The 22,042-nt window shown below is 42.5% G+C and overlaps 1 protein-coding gene across 1 annotated transcript; it reads left to right on the top strand.

Annotated features, from left to right (window-relative positions):
- Positions 1 to 8,505: 8,505 nt before the first annotated feature.
- ZNF331 (zinc finger protein 331) lies at positions 8,506 to 14,600 on the top strand. Its single transcript, XM_065899643.1, has 3 exons — positions 8,506 to 8,514; positions 10,303 to 10,429; positions 13,270 to 14,600. Exons 1-3 carry the CDS (start codon positions 8,506 to 8,508, stop codon positions 14,598 to 14,600), a joined length of 1,467 nt encoding a protein of 488 aa, XP_065755715.1.
- Positions 14,601 to 22,042: the final 7,442 nt, after the last annotated feature.

The following is a 22,042-nucleotide window of genomic DNA, read 5'->3' as shown; positions in this document are numbered from 1 at the left end:
AGCACTGACCTAGAGATCTCACACAACACACCTGAGACCTCTGAGTAGTGTGAGGACTGGAGGCGGGAACTTCTAGAAGCACAAGGTCTGTCAGCCTGATTCTCTGAGAAGGTTTGAACATTGTAAGTTTGCTTAAATAGTCCCAATAAACCTTGATTGGTAAGCAGGACTCCCAATTTTGTTAAGTTTCATGAGCTACTCTTACTGGCAGACATAACACTTTTTCATAGCCATCTGAATTGCCAACAAACAGATCACGTATATGGTGAAAACTTGGGACGTGAAAGGACGGAGGTACTCAGGCTACATCCTATGCTATCACGCCCACTGCTGGCAGACAGTGAGGGAGTTGGTCTCACTAACACTCCTCTACCTGCACTTCTCCGTAATGAGGATACTCCCTCTAAAACTCATCAATCGGGGAAATACATCATGGTACACATCAATTCCTGCTATAAATTCTGAAGCAGCCAAAAATAACAGGATGTTGAATTCATCTAAAAAGTCTGTCTGCTTTGTTATGGTAGCTTCCTCCCCTGGTGTGAACCCTTTCCGAAAACAATAAGTTGAATATATTTTGGGTTTTTTTTTTTTTCTAAGTGGTCACCAAGGGATTTTAACATCTGAAAATGTCAGATGCTCTAGCAATATTACAATCACCAAGTGTGTAAAAGGATTCAAAGGGCTACTTATGGGAGGCTACCGTGAAGGGCTGCCTAAGGGAACAGGGAGATTTCATTTTCCTTGGGCTCTTCACCCTGAGATCTCTGTTGCCTATTTCTCTTTGTAGCTACCACCATCTAGAGAGTAACCAGGATAAGAGGCTTCACTCTATCTGCCCATGAGTGCAACCATGCTTAACCGCACGGTCCTTGGTGCTTCCAGACTCCCCTGTTCCTAGTATCCCCTCCATTCATGACATAGCATAAAATAGGATGGTGACATGTATAACTGTATAAAACAAGCTAAAGTATTTCAGTTTTCCCCTACCTCATAATTCCAATGAATAGATGTAGCTTTTTGATGAATACATCTGAAGTCGGTATATAAGTATAGTGAGGTATCAGAGTACACCAAGAAGACAGTTACTACACACAAATACCAGCAAGATGCATTTCTGTTTAGTTTCAAGCACTCTATTGGCTAATTGCAGCTCAGCCAATAAACTTGCAATATTTTTGAATCACCCAAAACTCTACATCAATGTTGGTAACTCATTGATCTTTACTCCTTCCACCAGTAAGAAAACAAACAAAAATTAAGGACATTTAGGCTGCTTGTTTCATCCTTACCTTTCATAATCAGCTGTATTAACATATAGAACAATAGAAGGCACATATTCCCGCCTCACACACTATTTGGACTAGAGAATTTGCTACTTTTTACTGGGACTATTCTCCTAGTCCTCAACCAGCTCTATGAAGAGGCCTTATTTACTCTGTTTAAGGAAGTCACGTCTCTAGCTCCCCACCTCCACCATAAACCCCCAGAGGGCAGAATTGTGTCTTCTATCCCCCACAGTCTGTGTGTCCATAAATATTCTTCACGTTGAACTGAACAAGGTGTGAGCAAACAGGAAGTGCCCTGGTGGCTATTGGAAGGGGAGTCTTCCACTGGTTCATTTAAAGGGGAAATATTACCTATTGCTGCAGGTGATAACTAGGGTTTATTAGAGTGAAGAGAAAAAGAGAAGAAACATTATCCCCTCTAATTTGCATTTTTTTTTAATCTTGGAGAAAATGGAAAAAAAGAAAGTCATGTCTCTTTGGGTATCCCATTATCACCAAAGAAAAGAAATTTGGAGAATCTGGAAAGAAATCTGAGGTGTCTTTGATTTTACCGTATTTGCAAAGACATGTTACCCTGATAATTTCATGGGTTTGGGCAAAAATAAATAAAATTTAAATGCCTTAATATGAGACAAAATACTTTATCTTTCATGACATAACAGGCAGCTAGAGTTTCATGATTATCTATGTTCACCTTGTCCACCCTGGTTTCCACAGGGTGATGTAAAGAGATCCAGGTGGATGCTGTGCATGGGAGAGGTTTGGATCACAGCTGAGGATTCCTTAGTTCAAGATACCCCAATCTCTTAAAATGAGTTGCAAGCAATCCTGCCCAATATTTGATCAGAGGGAGTCATTATCTTTATTATATTAGTTAGGTAATCATTCTGCCCTGTGCCCCAATGAGAGACACTACTTACATCTTCCAATTCAGTGTGGTAAAAAATTCTTGAACAGAGAATGTAAGCAGACATTGTTTCTGTCAAGGACCTGAAGCTTACTACAGATGAGGAAAAGTAAAGCCTGGTATTATCCCTCTGGACAGAATGTTTAATCCAAGTAATCTAGTGCCTTTGCTTCTTTTTTAATATGTAGATATAAAATAGTAGACACTTGATTCTGCAAAGATTTACATGCTAGGGAGCCCCTGTTGCTTTGAACCAAGGACATAATGAATGTAACTTTCCTTACCTGTGTATCTAATAACATGAGACCTACCTGTTACAGGTGACCAGTTGGCCATATGTACTAACAGAGGTACATAAAAGAAAGAACAGCAAATTACTAAATGTCCCAGAAGGTGACAAAAACCGTACTTCTTGACAAGTTTATTTAATCCAGTGTGGTAGAAAAGGCACAGCTCAATAAACGTATCATTTAAATTTAGAAAAAAAGAAAAGAAAATCAATAAGGCAACAATGGCCTTAAATGACACAAGATACCAGTTGGACTTAGTAGATACATTACAGGACATTACATCCAAAAACAGCAGAATATACATTATTTTCAAGTATATATGAAACATTCTCCAGAACAGATCACATGCTAAGCCACAGAAAATATAGGTCAATATCTGTGATGAATATAGACGCAAAAATCCTCAAAAAAATATTAGCAAACTGGAATCCAACAATATATTGAAAGGCTCATACACCATAACCCAGTTGAATTTCTTCTAGGGTCACGAGGATGGTTTAACTGTCACTATTTGCAGATGACATGATACTTTATATAGAAAACCCTAAAGTCTCTACCCACAACTATTAGAACTAATAAATAAATTCAGCAAGTTGCAGGATACAAGATTAATATACATAAATCTATTGCTTTTCTATACACTAATAATGAACTATCAGAAAGCTAAAGTAAAAAAAAAAAATCCCACTTAAAATCACAACAAAAAGAATAAAATATCTAGGAATAAACTTAACCAAGGAAGTAAAAGACCTATATTCTAAAAACTATAAAACACTAGTGAAGGAAATTGAAAATGATACAAAGAAATGGAAAGATATCCAGTATTCATGGATTGGAAGAATATTGTTAAAATAGCCATACAACCTAAAGCAATCTACAAATTTAAGGCAATTTCTTTTTTTTAAAATAAACTTATTTACTTATTTTATTTATTTTTGGCTGTGCTGGGTCTTCGTTGCTGCCCGCCAGCTTTCTCTAGTTGCAGAGAGCAGGGGCTACTCTTTGTTGCAGTGGGCATGCTTCTCATTGCGGTGGCTTCTCTTCTTCTGGAGCACAGGCTCTAGGCCTGCAGGCTTCAGGAGTTGTGGCACATGGGCTCAGTAGTTGTGGCTCATGGGCTCTAGAGCGCAGGCTCAGTAGTTGTGGCACACGGGCTTAGTTGCTCTGCGGCATGTGGGATCTTCCCGGACCAGGGCTTGAACCCGTGTCCCCTGCATTGGCAGGCAGATTCTTAACCACTGCGCCACCAGAGAAGTCCTTAAGGCAATTTCTATCAAAATACCCATTACATTTTTCACAGAACTAGAACAACTAATACTAAAATTTATGTGGAACCACAAAAGACCCTGAACAGCCAAAGCAATTCTGAGAAAATCGAACAAAGCTGGAGGTATCACACTACCTGACTTCAGACTATACTACAAAGCTGCAGTAATCAAAACAGTATGGTAGGGACTTCCCTACCATACAAACAAACGAGACCTAATTAAACTTAAAAGCTTTGCATAGCAAAGGAAAACATCAACAGAATGAAAAGACAACCTACTGAATGGGACAAAATATTTGCAAATGATATGTCTGAAAAGGGGTTAATATCCAAAATATATTAACAGCTCATACAACTCAATATCAAAAACAACAAGAACTCAATTAAAAAATGGGCAGAAGACCTGAATAGACATTTTTCCAAAAAAGACCTACAGATGGCCAAAAAGCACATGAAAAGATGTTCAACATTGCCAATCATCAGGGAAATGCAAATCAAAACTACAGTGAGATATCACCTTACACTTGTCAGAATGGTTATGGTCAAAAAGACCACAAATAACAAATGCTGCCAAGGTATGGAGAACAGGGAACTCTAGTACACTGCTGATGTGAATGTAAACTGGTGTATGTTGCCATTATGGAAAACAGTATGGAGGTTCCCCAGAAAACTAAAAATAGAACTACCCTATGATCCAGCAATTCCACTACTGGGTATATATCTAAAGAAAATAAAAACACTAATTCAAAAAGAAATATGCACCCCAATATTCACAGCAGCATGATTTACAACAGCCAAGATATGGAAGCAACTCTATGTGTCTATCCATGGATAAATGGATAAACAAGATGTGGTTTATATATACAGTGGAATATTACTCAGCCATAAAAAAGATGAAATTTTAGCTATTTGCAACAACATGGATAGACCTGGAGGGTATTATGCTTAGTGAAATAAGTCAAACAGAGAAAGACAAACACTGTATGCTATCACTTACATGTGGAATCTAAATAAGAAAACAAATGAATAAATATAACAAAATGGAAACAGACACATATAGAAAGAACTAACTAGCGGTTATCAGTGGGAGGAGTACTGGGGCAGGGGCAAGATAAGGGTTGTGGATTAAGAGGTACACATTACCATGTTTAAAACAAATAAGATACAAAGATATATTGTACAGCACAGGGAATATAGCCAATATTTTAATAAATTTAAATGGCATATAATCTATAAAAATATTATATCACTATGTTGTACATCTGAAATTAATATAATATGTAAATCAACTAGAATAAAAAATAAAGAAAAGATTAGAATAATCTAGGGAAATGCCATCCCTACACAAAAATGCATAAACAACTGAGAGTATTGGTTTATGTTAAATGCCTCTGTGTTTCACTTGGTCCCATTAGAAGATCGATAAAACCTGTTTGAAAAACAACAACAAAAACAACTTATGGGAGGCAGGTAAACCCCCAGTATAGAAACTGAGCTCTTTCATAGTAGAGGTGTTAATAAGATGGGATGAGATCTTAGCACAAAATTCGTAGGCACCTTAGAAAATAAATATGAGTATTACTGACTCACAGCAAATAGACCTAAATTAAACTAATACATAAACAGTATAAAACAACATGATATACAAAAAAAGAACACTTACTGAAAGATTTCTTGGCCTCCCTTATTGCAAGCAATGCCTGTATCATAATTGATGGAAACCAGGTATGTCAGCCTAAAATACGCCTCTTTGACATAAAAATTATTTTGAGCTGAAGGCAATTAAGAAGCGGTAAACATACAGAAAGATTCCCCTTCTCTGTCCAAAGGCAGGAACTAAATTCTTCTTTTAATGGAGATAGACTCTTACCAGTCCACAGATGGCACCAGAGGAATCTGCAAACAAACCTCATTAAATGAAGATAAGGATTACCGGGCCCTAAGTGGACTATCACTAGCCCATTGCACTGTCAGTACTTCACAAATTTATCCTTTCTTTGTCTAAAAGGTATAAAAGCTTCCTGCTCTGGTTACTTCTTCAGGGCTTCATTCTCTTCTGAAAGCTCTCGTGTACATGTAAAAATTTAATAAAATGTGCATGCTTTTCTCCCGTTAAAATAATAATAATAATTTTAAAAAGAAATCTGAACGGCTGGTAGGTCTCCCAGCATTTACAAATTCTGCGACTCTGAAATACGCTCCCTCCCAAGTCACAGCTCCTCTAGAGGCAGGGAGAGAAGTCTTCAGAAGGCCTGTGTATTACCTAAGGTGCGAACTACATTTCCCAGAAGTCTCTGAGGCACAGCTCTATTAGAACCGTTGTGGAGTTGCATGCTGGGAAAGAGAGGCCGTGCGTTTTCAGCCCCGCGGATTCCCGGGTTTAGGGACTACATTTCCCAGAGGGCTCTGGGGCATGGCTCCATTAGCAGCTCGGGGAGTTGCATGCTGGGAGATGCGCTTTCTGCCAGAAGGATTTTTATTCAAGCTTTGGTTTGCCGGTGACCCTGTCCGGAGGTAACCTCAACGCCGGCGCTCCCTCCCGACGCCGTCGGTTGTTGGGCCCCAAGCGGTGAGTAATTAGCATCCCATGAGGAAAACAGAGCGGAATACGGCGAGCGATGGCGATGAGGGAGAAGGAGAAGAGGCCCGAAACGGAGCCTCGGCCTCTGGCTTCGGGAGCGCTGCGGAGGAAGTGCGAGCGTGTGCGTGTGTGTATGTCTGTGTGTGTGATTGTGTGCGATCAGGGGCTCGGCCATGTCTGCAGACTGAGATGTGCGCGTGGGCGTCGGTGAGGGAGACAGGCCCGGTCCCTGTGTTTGTGACGCACTTGCGCGTGAGTGTGTGTAGCGGGGGGACGAGACGCGGCCCCTCCGGGTTTGTGTGCGTCCTGTGCGTGTGAGCATCTGTAGCGGTGACGCGGCCGGGCTGTGACTCCTCCACTGTGCTCTGTGTGAGTTACATGCGTGTGGGCTCTGCGGGGGTGGCGGGGCCCAGATGTGTCCCCGAGGCTATGAGATGTGCCGTTGCATTTCTGTGGGGTTGGCGCAGCCGTGTACCATGTCTCTGGCATGGGCGTCAGCCAGTGTGACAGAGCCTAGGTGTATGCGATTGTTCAGCTGTGACAGGTGCAGGACTGTCCTTGGGTGTGTGGCCCCGGATTGAGTGTGTAGCTCTGATGTCTCTGCTGCTTCCTCTCCCTTCACGTTCCAACCACGCGGGTACTTGTTTGGGCACAGTGGCCCCAAAGGAAAGTCAGAGCCTGAATGCTGTAGTGAAAATGACAAGAATGGCACAGACATGCTTATGAGATGGCAGCTTTGGAGCTAGAGGTGCTCTCCATCTAAAATTCAGGCTACCTGAATGACAGAATGGAAGGGCCTCCGGAATAAGATTCTTTTTTGGAAAGGAGAGGTCCCTGACCTAGGAGGTGGGGGTACCCCAATTACTAGAGTCTAGTTTCCACGAATCTCTGAAATACTCAGATGTGGGTGCCCTCTTATTTCTGATTGGTTTTAGATAAGACATGGGAGCAGGTGTGGCCTCAGAGGGCATTTTCGGATGTAATCTGTGCTCCAGAAAAGTCCTAATGTCTCATTCTGACCTCTCTTTCCTCCAGGCCAGCTGTCCTCCAGAAAAAGCATCCCAAGGAGAAAGAATCATCATCATCAGATCTTGAAATCAAGGTTCAGATGAGTTACCTTCTTGTTCAGTAAATGATTTGTGTTTATAGCACTTAAGAATATTTGCTTTCCTTGCCCCGAAATGTCCTCTTTAATAGTGACTTGACCCAGTAATTTCTTCCCAAAAGGTGTGACAAGAATCGTGAATGTGTATTCCCCATTGACCAACCGTCTCAATGAGTACTCACGTATTCAATAAGCAGACTGTTCACATCCTCCTGTGTGGTCTTCCAAGACTCCGCCAGGATCGAGGAATACTACTGGGAGGTTAACGTTAGCACTTTTAGTGTGTGATTTGGTAAGGAGGATATTAAATTTTTAGGTGGAATCCAAGGCTAGATGTCTTTGCTCTTTTCCACAGGGCTGACTTTCAGAGCACAGTAGGAAAGGAGAAGGTTTGATTGTTTTAGTCAGTTAATGACAAAGTTACCAGCTTTGTCAGGCTTTTTTTTTTTTTTTTTTTTTTTTTTTTTTTTTGCGGTACGCGGGCCTCTCACTGTTGTGGCCTCTCCCGTTGCGGAGCACAGGCTCCGGACGCGCAGGCTCAGCGGCCATGGCTCACGGGCCCAGCCGCTCCGTGGCATGTGGGATCTTCCCGGACCAGGGCACGAACCCACGTCCCCTGCATCAGCAGGCGGACTCTCAACCACTGCGCCACCAGGGAAGCCCCAAGGCCAAATTCTTAATCCATATTCCCCCAACAGGGAGCTGGCCAGGAATCCTCCCACTGAAATTTCTGGATCTGACTTCAAGACAAAAAATAAAAGTTCCTCTGTCCTGTCTGTGCAGCTGGGTTTCCTGGGGTTTCAGGGAAAACTTGTTTTGTTTTTTTCCAGAATCCTTTTAATCTTCAGATGTGCTGTGTTTATGTGGGGGGCCTTGTGGGGGAAGAAGATGAGCGTTCTTTGGAAGAAAAGATGGAGGAGTGAAAAGGTTGTATTAAGTCATTTGGGGACCAAGGTGCACTTATTTTAATGCCTCTTTTTCCTTGTCTAGATCTGGCTTCTCTGGTTGTTGTGTCTGCAGTAAAGGAGACCCCAAGAGGACCGATCAGTTCTTGAATTCTAAAACCATGGCCCACGTAAGTATGTTTTTCTCTTTCCTTCTTGAATTGTGATATTTAGGTCCTGTGGATACTTCTTTGAAATATCATGAAGGCTCCTGCCCAAGTGAGTCCCATCCAAGTACCTACTTCCCAGCTCTTCCTGTTCCAGTGAATAATAACGCCATATAGCCTATTGCCCACCTCTGTGACTAATGTTCACTTAACCCTTGAGCTAGTTACTCAGTATCTCTTATGTACTCACTTTTTTGTCAAGAGTAATTGGAACAATGGAAGCAGAAACTACCTTTGGAGAAATATTTGAGTCCAGTCTACGATTTGATGAGTTGGAGACATTGGTCCCATTTGACCACACGAGAAAACTAGAATTCCTCATTCATCTCCACTGATATTTTTCCCAGGCAGATAAGAGGGAACATTCGTATTCTTTGGTCTCAGTCTTAGTGTGTAGTGAAAGCTCACACTTTACGAAGCTTTCAGAATCGCGTAGAGCTGTGATTAGGGCCTGTGGACTCAGAGATCATGTTCCTGCCAGGGGACCCGGGAGATAAATTTTGTTTTGCACAGACCTGTCGGTCTGCTCCCGAATCATTTGATACCAGTTTCCTCTAAATCAGGAACAAAGAAAAGGCAAGGCTAGCGGATGGTAACAGGTAAGAAGGTCATTTCATACAAGAGTAATAAATGATCATTTACCCCTGGAATTGGGGAAACTTTAGACATTTTGCTCAACCTAAGTGTGTAACTATCATAATTAAATCTAATCCTTCTCTATGATGGAATAAAAAAATGCTTTTGTCATTACAAAGGTGGACTGCTTAAAAGATAACCTGGCAAAATGATGAACCCGAGACTTGAAAACATTCAAACATGCAAAACCGATATTCTAAGATAAAAGATCTTATATTACATTTGGGAAGTAAACCCCAGACATTTTTTTTCTTTCTCCTTAAAGAGAAAAGGATGCTGTAAGAATCCATGCTTGCTGAAAATTCATGAGACAGGCCCGTTAGCAGGCTCTGTGCTTGTGCAAGAGGAGAACTGGGATTGGCTTATCCATTTCCTGACAGGTTGGCATGATTAAGAATTCCCCAGGGGCTTCCCTCGTGGCGCAGTGGTTAAGAATCTGCCTGCCAAGGCAGGGGACACGGGTTCGAGCCCTGGTCCGGGAAGATCCCACATGCTGTGGAGCAACGAAGCCCGTGCGCCACAACTACTGAGCCCGTGCTCTGCAACAAGAGAAGCCACTGCAATGAGAAGCCCGCGCACCGCAACGAAGAGTAGCCCCCGCTCGCCGCAACCAGAGGAAAGCCTGCGCACAGCAACAAAGACCCAACACAGCCAAGAATAAAATAAATAAAGGGCTTCCCTGGTGGCGCAGTGGTTGAGAGTCCGCCTGCCGATGCAGGGGACACAGGTTCGTGCCCCGGTCCAGGAAGATCCCACGTGCTGTGGAGCAGCTGGGCCCGTGAGCCATGGCCGCTGAGCCTGTGCGTCCGGAGCCTGTACTCCGCAATGAGAGAGGCCACAACAGTGAGAGGCCGGTGTACTGCAAAAAATAATAATAATAATATAATAAATAAAAATTTAAAAAAATAAAGAATTCCCCAGGGTGTACGTGGTTTCCCCTGCAGCAGGAGGGGCTTCAGCCACAGTCGTGTCCTCACTGACCCCTCCCCGTATCACAGGCTTTTAATCTACTCGCTGTATCCACCCCTGCACAGAGCGTAGCCCTTCCTCCCCCCTCCTCCATCTGGAAACTCTGTGCTTTCGTTTCATCAGGGACGTGTGGGTTTGCGTTTCCAGGGTTTGGTGACATTCTCCGATGTAGCCATAGACTTCTCTCAGGAGGAGTGGGCATGTCTGGACTCTACGCAGAGAGACCTGTACTGGGATGTGATGTTGGAGAACTACAGTAACTTGGTCTCGCTGGGTAAGTTGCCTGCCTCAGATAATCTGGACTCTGCTCCCTGCACAGTCAGCTCTCTCCTTTCAGGACCACCTTTCAAGATACTAGTTGAATTTCTTTCTTCCTGCTCCCAAGGGATGTTTTGAGCTTTGTCCAGTTGGAAATGGGCGTTACACATGCACCTTCACCTCCTCATCCATCAGTGATCTTCCCATCTCTGTCTGGCCCCTCCTGTAATTACCTCTCTTCCTTACTGGCCAAAGGACTGATTGGAGTTATTTAATTTATTAGAATAAATGTATTTATTTTATTTCATGACCATCTTCAAAGAAACCAAGCTTCATGCTGTGAGCCTATGTTTACACCCAAATTGCTGTCAATGGTACTTTGGGGACCCACCTTTAGGGGAAATGGCTCTACACAGTGACTTGATTTTCTCTAGCAAACCAGACTCTATGTTTGATGTAGAGGTGGGATGAAGGAACAGAATCTGTGTAAAACCACACCGAGCATATTGCATGCCCTACACATTGTACCCGAAGTAAGGTTGAAAGTTATAACCTGTGAATTCTGAGTTAAATATTGGATGATAAATATGTAAGGAAATTTCTTGTTTTTCTATTAGCAAAATAACAGCCATAATATTAATGGCTAATAAATACTGTGCTTGCTCTGCACCAGAAAACATTCTGAGCCTGGTGTGTATGTATATGTACAAATACGTTTCATTCCGTTCTCAGAAGTTTATGAGCTAGGAAATTATTACGTCTAATTCGTAGATGAATGTACCGGGGCACAAAGTGACTTAATCAAGGAAGCAGAAGCAAACCTGGAACCTAAGAATTCTGGCCCCAGAATCCGTACTCTCAACTGCCAGGTTCTGCTTGCCTCCAGAAGTTTAAATAAAGACCTTTTCGGGAATTCCCTGGCGGTCCAGTGGTTAGGACTCGGCACTTTCACTGCTGTGGGCCTGGGTTCAATCCCTGGTCGGGGACCTAAGATCCTGCAAGCCTCGACACAAGACCAAAAAATAAAAATAAAATTTTTTAACTTTTTTAAAAAATGAAGTAAATGTAAAATAGAATAGAATAGAATAAAATAGCCCTTTTCCCTACCCATCTGGTTTCCTGTTTGTCCTTCAGGCCTTTCTCTTTTCCTGAAGTCAGTTTTAGGTTGTTACACAAATTTGACTAAAGCGCAATCAAAAACTCTTGAGCCAACAGTTTTCTCCCAAGTTCTACGTCATGTGGCATTTCTTTTTTTGAAAGCAAGACATCTCATTTCTAAGCCAGACACAATTGTCTTATGGAAGCAAGGGAGAGAGCTTCGACAGTTGAGAAAAGACACGAAAGTAGTGCAGAGGAGAGCGACAGCCAGCCCGGCTCGGGCAAGCCATCATTACCACAAGCGGCCCAGCTGGGCAGGGGGCAGCTGCACCCCTGAGGTGTTTGCAGAGCTCCCTACAAAGGTCTCAGGCCCAAGGCCTCTGAGGAAGAAGTCACCACCTTGAACTTTATCTTCACCCCATTCCCTTCTCAATTTGTCTTCCTTCTCATGTTTCACCCCTACTGAGTAGCAAGGGCATAGAAAACAGGACCCTGTGCCATTCGTAGTTTCTGGAAGTTGGTTGTTATCCTAGCTTCATGTGCTTTTTTCCTTTTTATCTATTTTTTGGTGATACTGCTTCCTGGGTTCTCTGTTCTTCCATCACGAAGCAATATCTGCTTATGTCTCTTTTGATGCTGTGTTAGCAGTCACTGACACTCAGTACCTAGATTCAGTATTTCATTGGGGGTTCAAAATGGTGGTATTCTATCATTGCCTCTTCATTTATTCACTATAAATCATTCTTTGAAGAGAAACTGACCCACCTGCTAATTGGTTGTGTAGTGGAACTGCTCATATTGGATAAGAAAGATGAAAACTTTGTTCTTTAAAGAAAAAAAACTCAGTTTTTAATAACAAAGGGCTGGTTTCCTAGCACGCTCCAAAGTTGGCCATTTAACATTTTTTAGTATCTGAATGAACTCATGAATTTAAACATGTTTTACAGTCCCTTGAGTTAGCATCCTTTTATTTTTTTTTGGCGGTACGCGGGCCTCTCACTGCTGTGGCCTCTCCCGTTGCGGAGCGCAGGCTCCGGACGCGCAGACTCAGCGGCCATGGCTCACGGGCCCAGCCGCTCCGCGGCATGTGGGATCTTCCCGGACCGGGGCACGAACCCGTGTCCCCTGCATCGGCAGGCGGACTCTCAACCACTGCGCCACCAGGGAAGCCCCTAGCATCCTTATTGATGCTCAGATTTTTCTAAACATTTCCTCCTAAGTGTTTCATAATTTTTATTATTAAATTAATTCTACACACATCTTTTGAATGTTGGATCTTTGTATCCAGAATTACTTTTAATGATATTACTTGTGTTTTTGTGTGTATACACAACTATCCAACTGTATCTTTTTATTTTCCTACAGTAGTTCTATATTTGATTTTCTTGGTTTTCCAGGTTTGTCATCACATCTATAAATTGTACTTTTTCATCTTCATTTTTGAGATTTGTCCCTCTAATTTTTTTTTTTTTGCTTAATTGTTTCAGCTGGTAGGAAATAGTAGAGCTAATAGTAAGTGCCTCTTTTGTTTGATTTTAGCAGGGATGTCTCCAGTGTTTCCTCATTAAGTATTGTGATGCTAGACGTGGAATCTAGATTTTAATAAGAGCCCTAGGTAATTCATATTTTTCCCACTGGAGGAGTTTTATTTCTGTTAGAGAAGGTTTTAGTTTATGATTAGGTTTGTTTTTGTTTTCTTAAAAAGAAACAAAATATGTTGGGGTTTTTGGGGTTTTTTGTTCGTTTTGTTTTTTTCAGATTTGGAATCACCATATGAGACCAAGAGTTTACCTACACAGAAGGGCACTTATGAGATAAATTTTTCCAAACAGAACTCAAACAGAAAAAGTAAATCCCTTGGCCTTGACTGGATGTGTGAAGGTGAGTTTGAAGGACCACAGGCCCCACAAGAGGGATATATCAATCAAATCAACTGTGGGAAAACACCCACTTGCAGAGAAAATACCTCTGTCCGACCACATCAGAGACTTCATAACAGGGAAAATTCCTATGAATGTAAGGAATGTGGGAAGGCCTTTAGCCGAGGCTATCAACTTACTCAACATCAGAAAATTCACACTGGTGAGAAACCCTACGAATGTAAAGAATGTAAAAAGGCCTTCCGTTGGGGTAATCAACTTACTCAACATCAAAAAATTCACACTGGTGAGAAACCTTATGAATGTAAGGACTGCGGGAAGGCGTTTCGGTGGGGTTCAAGCCTCGTTATTCATAAGAGAATTCATACGGGTGAGAAGCCCTATGAATGTAAAGACTGTGGGAAGGCCTTCAGACGCGGTGATGAGCTCACTCAGCATCAGAGATTTCACACCGGTGAGAAAGACTATGAATGCAAAGACTGTGGGAAGACCTTTAGCCGAGTGTATAAACTAATTCAGCATAAGAGAATCCACAGTGGTGAAAAACCCTACGAATGTAAAGACTGTGGGAAGGCCTTCATTTGTGGTTCCAGCCTCGTTCAACATAAGAGAATTCACACCGGTGAGAAGCCCTATGAGTGCCAAGAATGTGGGAAGGCCTTTACTCGCGTCAATTATCTCACTCAGCATCAGAAAATTCACACTGGCGAGAAACCTCACGAGTGTAAGGAATGTGGGAAGGCCTTCCGCTGGGGTTCGAGTCTCGTGAAACACGAGAGAATTCATACGGGTGAGAAGCCATATAAATGTACAGAATGTGGGAAGGCCTTTAACTGTGGCTATCACCTTACTCAGCATGAGAGAATCCACACTGGTGAAACGCCTTACAAATGTAAGGAATGTGGAAAGGCCTTTATTTATGGGTCAAGCCTTGTCAAACATGAGCGAATTCATACAGGGGAGAAACCCTACGAGTGTAAAGAATGTGGGAAGGCCTTCAGTCACGGCCATCAACTTACACAGCATCAGAAAATTCATACTGGTGAGAAACCCTCTGAGTGTAAGGAATGTGGAAAGGCATGTAAACGTGTAGACCATCCTCCAGAACATCAGAGAATTCATGCTGTTGAGAAACCTTTCGGGTACAAAGAGCATACAGAGGCCTCTATTCAACATTCATTTCTTCCACGACAAGAGGAAAATCCATGATAAGACTTAACGCAAGAAAGCCTTCACGGTCCCTCTTCTGCTTATAGAATATCAGAAGTCATATGAGAGGTGAATTTGGAGTATTGGAGAAATCACTTTTTCTTATCGATCACAACATACTCAGTTGTAGACTATTTTCTACTGGATAGGTTAGTTTCCTGAATGCATAGAAACCTTCCAATACCATTTCATCTCTGTCGTATTTCAGATGTGTTCTAAGGTAAAACTCTGCTAATGGAGCATATGTGGGAGAGCTTTTCTCGTGGTACATACCGCTGCCTGTTTCCATCACCATCCCACCTCTTTACTCCCTGTGAGGCACTGAGAAAATTAGCTGTTACTCTCTGTGCATTATCTGTGAAATGGCGATAATCACACCTACCTAATGCTGCTGTGGTGGTGATTAAATGAGTTTGGTACATGTAAGCTCCTTGAACGTGTATCTGAAATGTGTAAGCTCAATAAATATTAGCTGTTTTTGTTGTTCTCATCACCATTACCATTGCTATTAGTGAATTTTTACAAGAAGACCCCCTGCGGGTGCAGTGAGCTGAGAAAAGACTATCAAACTTCTAGAAGAAAATATGGGGAATTCCCTGGTGGTCCAGTGGTTAAGGCTCCGTGCTTCCACTGCAGGGGGGCACAGGTTCGATCGCTGGTTGGGGAACTGAGATCCCACAAGCCGTGCGGCGCGGCCAAAAAAAAAAAAAAAATAGAAAATTTAGGAGATTATTGTCACAGCATTGGGGTAGGCAGCATTTCTTAGTGTACAGAAGACATTAAACAAAAAATAAAAAGTTATTAAGTTGGACTTCATCAAAAGTACAAAGTTCTGATCATCAGATGACACCATGAAGGTGGTGAAAAAGCAAGAAGACTGGGAGAAGATATTTACATAAACCTGACAAAGGATTCACAAAGAAAGGATAAAAAGAATCCTTCAAGTCAATAATAAAACATCAATTAAAAGGTGGAGGGAGACTTACATAAGCACTTAAGATCACCAAATGGCAAATAAGTAAGTGCAGATGTGTTAAATGTCATCACTCCTCAAGGATATGCAAAGTAAAATCATCAAGTGATGTCACTAGACACGCACCAGAATGGCTGACGTTAAAATTGCTTATAAGCCAGTGTCTTTGTTGGATGTTCAAACATGGCCTGTTCAAGAAGGAACAGCAGCTTCCCTGGTGGCACAGTGATTAAGAATCCTCCTGCCAATGCAGGGGACATGGGTTCGAGCCCTGGTCCGGGAAGATCCCACATGCCGCGGAGCAACTAAGCCTGTGAGTGACAACTCCTGAAGCCCTCGTGCCACAACTACTGAAGCCCATGTGCCTACAGCCCATGTTCTGCAATAAGAGAAGCCACCGCAATGAGAAGCCCACGCATCACAATGAAGAGTAGCCCCTGCTTGTCACAACTAGAGAAAACCCACGCGCAGCAACGAAGACCCAACGCAGCCAAAAATAAATAAATTTATAAAAAAAAAAAAAAAAAAAAAAAAAAAGGAGGGAGAGAATCAGCACACTGGAACTCTCCAAATCCTGGAGGTCCCGCAACAGGGATGGGAAGGTGATACTCAAGGGAGGCAAGTGGATTTGCCCTGGGGAAGGCGCCAGGGCCCAGGATCAAGTCCTTGAGAGAGCTCAGGGAGCAGTTAGACTCTGGAGGGACCTGAGCTGTCTTAAGAGGGTCAGTCCTAGAGTGAAGAAAGTGGGTTGTCTTGGAGAAAGGACTTGAGCCCATGGTGGGGAATCTAAGAGTATGGGTGGGAGAGGACTAGAGCCCATGGGAGTGAGTTTGAAAAGCTAGGGGCGGGGCTGATGGCCATGGGAGGGCCTGGTGCATTAGGAGGGAGAGGCTTGAGCTCAGACAGGTCTTGGGAGACTGGAGAAAAGGAGAGAGTCCAGGAGGGGAGCCTCTGAGAGCTGGAGAACTTGAGTGCTATCCATGAATGTGGCCTGGGAGATCTAGGGTGGGTGCTACAGCCAGTGGGAGAACTGTGGCACAGGGGATGCCAGTGTGGTTAGAGCCCAGAGGAGTGCCTTATGAAGGCCGACAGAGGGTTCAGAATCAGGTTGACGTAGGCCTTATGTTTGGTTTATCTCAGGGTTGGGGTTACATTTCAATTCAAGTTACTCTGTCCTTGGGTTACGTATACCGTAGTGTTAGGGTTAGGTTAAGGATTTGGATCCTTGGCAGGGAGGGAATGAGGGAACATGGAACATATTTGGGGGGAGGGATGCCAGACATATACAGACCATTCCACCAACAACAGAACACATATAGAACAAACATTCTCCAGGATAGACCCTATGTTAGGCCACAAAATAATCTCAACAAATTGAAAAGATTAAAAGCAGATTGAAACCTGACCACAATGTAATGAAACTAGAAATCAACAGAAGGAAAACAAGAATACTATATGGAAATTAAACCACACACTCTTAAGCAACAGATGGTTGGAAGAAGAAATCATAAGGGGAATTAGAAAATACGTAGGAGTGAAAATCAAAACAAACTACAACTTACAGGATGCAGTGAAAGGCACGCTCAGAAGACAGTTTATGGCAGGAAATGCCTACATTGAAAAAGAAGAAAGACCTCAAATCAATAAACTAACTCTACATGGTAAGAAGCTAAAAAAAAGAACAAACAAAACCAAAAGCAACAGAAGGCAGAAAATAATAGGGATTAAAGTAAAGTGAAATAGAGAATTTTTTTAATGATACAAAGAATCAGCAGAACCAGAAGTTGGTTCTTTGAGAAGATGAACAAAATGAGCAAAGCTTTAGCTAGATTGACCAAGGGGGGGAAAAGCTATGCAAAGAGAAGTCAAAGGTCACTAGAGGTGCTTCCAGTCCCTTCTAGGTATGTGTGGCTAAAGTGAAACATCACAAAAGCAAAGAAACTTGAACGCATTGACATTGCAAATAAATAGAATAAACCTGAGTGCATTCGGTTACACCAGACCAGGCTTCGCCAGAGTTTTTCTGTTGAGGGCCAAATAATAAATATTTTAGGTTTTGCAGGCCACATATGCTCTGGACCACATGTTCCTCTTTATTTTTATTATTATTATTTGTTTACAACCTTTTAAGAATAAAAACCATTCAGCCTCTAAACCAAACAGAATCAGGGCCACAGTCAAGATTTGAGCTATGGACCAGAGTTTACCTGACTGCTGCACTAAACCAATAGGTAAGCTTGGGAAAAGATTCTAGGTCAGCATTATCCAGTTTGGTAACAAACAGCCACATACAACCTTGAGCACTTGAAGTGTGGCCAGGTGGTAAAGTGAGTGTAAAATACACACTGAGATTTGAAGACTGTTCAGAAGTTAAAAAGGTCAAATATCTCATTAGTGAGTTTTACATTATATGTTTAAATGATAACGTTTTGGATATTCTGAACTGAATAAAGTATATTATTAAAATTAACTGTATCTGTTTCTTTTTCCTTTTTTAATGTGATACTAGGAATATTTTAATTATCTGTGTGGATGTCATATTTGTTTCTTCTGAAATTTGGCAACATTTGTCGAAAATTTTAAACGTGCATGTCTTTGACTCAACATTCCCACTTAAAAGAATATACTATTTTATAGCATTAATTAAAATTTTTCAGGGCCTCTCTCGCCTGCTGAGACGGCCCACACTCTGTCTGTGGAGTGTGTTTCTCTCTAAATAAATCCACTTCTTACCTATCACTTTGTCTCTCACTGAATTCTTTCTGTGATGAGACATCAAGAACCTGAACTTCATTAGGTCCTGAGACCAGGTGTGTGATCTCAATTTAAAGACCTTGGGGGCTTCCCCTGGTGGCGCAGCGGTTGAGAGTCCGCCTGCCGATGCAGGGGACACGGGTTCGTGCCCCAGTCCGGGAGGATCCCACATGCCGCGGAGCGGCTGGGCCCGTGAGCCATGGCCGCTGAGCCTGCGCGTCCGGAGCCTGTGCTCCGCAACGGGAGAGGCCACAACAGTGAGAGGCCCGCGTACCCCAAAAAAAATAAATATATAAAGACCTTGGGTTCAAGTCCCAGTCTGGGTTTTGGCTGGGTTCAATTCCCGGTGCATGGGTTCAAGTCCCAAATCTGAGTTCCACGGTGTCAGCTGGCAAGCCACGAAGGGACAGTGATAAGCTAGACCAACTCCCTCTCATAGTCAACACCACTGGGGACACATTCTGTGCCGTTTCTTTGAGACAACTTTTTGGGCACTCTAACACCTGGTTGGGAGACTGCCTGGGAAGGGATAGCGTCTAAAATCTCTCGTCATTTATAGATAGATATTTTTGTACTCTAATGCTGCTAGAAAAAGTGCTTCATCATCAAGGAGATCATAGAAAGGCTATGGAAGCAGTTACAGCAGTTCCACATCAAGATGTATGGCTATGTGAGGATTCCAGCCCATACTGACTTAAAACAAGGAGCTGTCCTGCCCCTGGGCCCCTAGATCAGGCATCCAGAGATTTTTACTCCCTGACAGGAAGGGTCATTGTCCCTACTCAGCCTTGAAGCAGTTACAGATGACCATCACCCCTCTGCTTCCCATAAGAATACGGGAGTAAAATCTGAGAGGGGAATGAAATAGGAGGGGAAGGGGCAGGGCATAACCTTTGAAACAATGACATAGCCCGAGGACATGACATAAACTGACTAGAACCAAGTCGCTCCAAGATAGTAGACAAGTCAACTTCCACTAGACCTTGAGCCTCAGTATACAGTATACCCTCACTGTAACACATCAGCAAGCTAAATGATGTACCCACAGGCACGTGACAGCTCCAACACTGATAAGGATCAAAAAGTGGGCGGTGGCCCAATTCCTGGAAACCCCCACCCCTTCCCCAAAATAGCTGGAATACTCCTCCCACTCAGCCTATGAAATTACCCACCCCTGTAAAAACCGACAACCCCGTACCCCTGACGCCTCTCTCACCTTCCAAGATGACCCATAGTCTGTCTGGGAAGTGTGTTTCTCTCTAAATAAATCCACTTCTTACCTAAAAAAAAAAAAAAAAAAAATTGGAATTCCCTGGCAGTCCAGTGGTTAGGACTCTGCACTTTCACTGCCAAGGGCCCAGGTTCAATCCCTAGTCGGGAAACCATGATCCCACAAACCATGATCCCACAAGCCCCACAGCACGGCCCAAAAAAAAAAAAAATTTTTTTTAATCACTTAAAAGAAAATTTTCCATAGACACATATCACCTTTCCCAAAGAACCTCCTCTTATTCTCAGGAGCTCCTTAGCGAAAATTACATTGTTGACTTGCTGTGGAGTTGTTTTGTTTTTCGTTTTTCTTTTGGCAGGGTGTGGGGATTATTCCAGTATCCGTACGAAGCAAAACTCATGCACAAATCCATTGAAAACTTCCACATCTAGGTTATACGTGGTTATCCTGGAGCAACAGGCCATCTTTTGCTAGACAGAATTCATATTCTTTAAATTATTGTGTAGGGAATTCCCTGGTGGTCCAGTGGTTAAGAATCTACCTTCCAATCAGGGGCCTCGAGGATCAAACCCCTGGTCGGGGAATTAAGATCCCACATGCCACAAGGCGACTTAGCCTGCGTGCTGCAGCTACTGAGCCTGTGCACTCTAGAGCCCTTGCGCCACAACTAGAGAGCCTGCATGCCGCAACTACTGAGCCCGCACACTCTGGACCCCATGCGCCACAACGAGAGAGCCCACGCGCTGCAACAAAGAGCCCACCCACCACAACAAAAGATCCCACATGCCACAACTAAAACCCGATGCAGCCAAATAAATAAATTTTTTTTAAATTTTTTTAATTATTATGTAATGAGTGACCTAGCCAACTGTGAAATTTCAAATAAGGGGAAAAATTAAGAGTATTTAAATACTTTGACAGAAGTCTTAGCTGGAATTAACCAGACTGGCCCACAGGCAGGACCTCTGTGGACCTGGAAGACAAAGAGACTACACTTGTGCTTCAAGCCTGCAGGTAAACGGAAGAGATGAGGCACCGAAGATGGGAAGCGAATGTCTACTGAAGTTGGTGCAGCCGCTATGGAAAACAGTATGGAGGTTTCCCAAAAAAGTAAAAAGAGAACTACCATATGACCCAGCAATTCCACTCCTAGTTATATATCTGAAAAAAGCAAAAAACACTAACTCAAAAAGATATATTCACCCCAATGTTCACAGCATTAATGTTCGCAGCATGTCTATTTACAATAGACAAGATACAGAAGCAACCCAGGTGTCTGTCAACAGATGAATGGATAAAAAAGGTGTGGTATATAAATACAATAGAATACTACTCAGCCATAAAAAAAAGAATGACGTTCTCCATTTGCAACAGGATGGACCTGGCGGTTATTATACTTCGTGAAATAAGTCAGAGAAAAACAAATACTGCGTAGTATCACGTGTGGAATCTAAAAAATAAATGAATGTGTACAAAAGAGAAACAGATTCACAGATAAAGAGAACAAACTAGTGGTTTACCAGTGGGGAGAGAGAAGGGTTAGGGCAAATAGGGGTGAGGGAATAAGAGATACAAACTACTATGTATAAAATAAGCTACAGGATATATTGTACAGCACAGGAAAATAAAGCCATTATATATAATTACTTTAAATGGAATATAATCTATAAAATATTACATCACTGTGTGGTACACCTGAAACTAATATTGTAAATCAACTATAGCTCATTTTTTAAAAAACGAATAATGTGTGAAGACAGCAGATGTGTATTAAAATATCCCAGTGGAAATATGGAGGTATCAAAAATCCAATAAGTTTAAGAATCACTGTAGGATGTTATCTTAAAAATAAATGATGAATGTGATAAAGTCATCCAATTTCCCTATTTGTATTCCAGCTTTACTGAGGTATGACTGTAAATTAAAAATTGTATATATTTAGTTTTTTAAAGAAAATTTTAAATAAACACACAAAATTGTTTTTCATTTCACCAGTAACAAAAAGGAGAGAAAAAATTATAACAGCATTGGGAGTTCCCTGGTGGCCTAATGGTTAGGATTTCGGGAACCTGTGACCCAGGTTCCATCCCTGTTCTGGGAACTGAAATCCCGCAAGCTGTGTGGTGCAACCAAAGAAAGAATAATACAACGGCATCAAAATTTTAAAATATTTAGGAATAATTTCCACTCAGCTCTTTGGAAATAATAACAAAGAGTTATTGGGGCTTCCCTGGTGGCGCAGTGGTTGAGAGTCCGCCTGCCGATGCAGGGAACATGGGTTCGAGCCCCGGTCAGGGAAGATCCCACGTGCCGCGGAGCGGCTGGGCCCGTGAGCCATGGCCGCTGAGCCTGCGCGTCCGGAGCCTGTGCTCCGCAACGGGAGAGGCCACAACAGCGAAAGGCCCACATACCGCAAAAAAAAAAAAAAAAAAAAAAATAAGAGTTATTGAATATCATTAAAGAAGATTAATAAAATGGAGAATC

The sequence above is a fragment of the Phocoena phocoena genome, chromosome 20 (assembly GCF_963924675.1).
Source record: "Phocoena phocoena chromosome 20, mPhoPho1.1, whole genome shotgun sequence".
In the NCBI taxonomy this organism is placed as follows: domain Eukaryota; kingdom Metazoa; phylum Chordata; class Mammalia; order Artiodactyla; family Phocoenidae; genus Phocoena; species Phocoena phocoena.
The sequence above is the reverse complement of the archived record's forward strand: the minus strand, read 5'-3'. Positions and strand labels throughout refer to the sequence as shown.

What these genes read in the sequence shown, in the direction of transcription:
- ZNF331 (XM_065899643.1), top strand. An exon ending in CAGTAACTTGGTCTCGCTGG is followed by an intron (nt 10,430 to 13,269) that starts GTAAGTTGCCTG and finishes TGTTTTTTTCAG; the next exon opens with ATTTGGAATCACCATATGAG.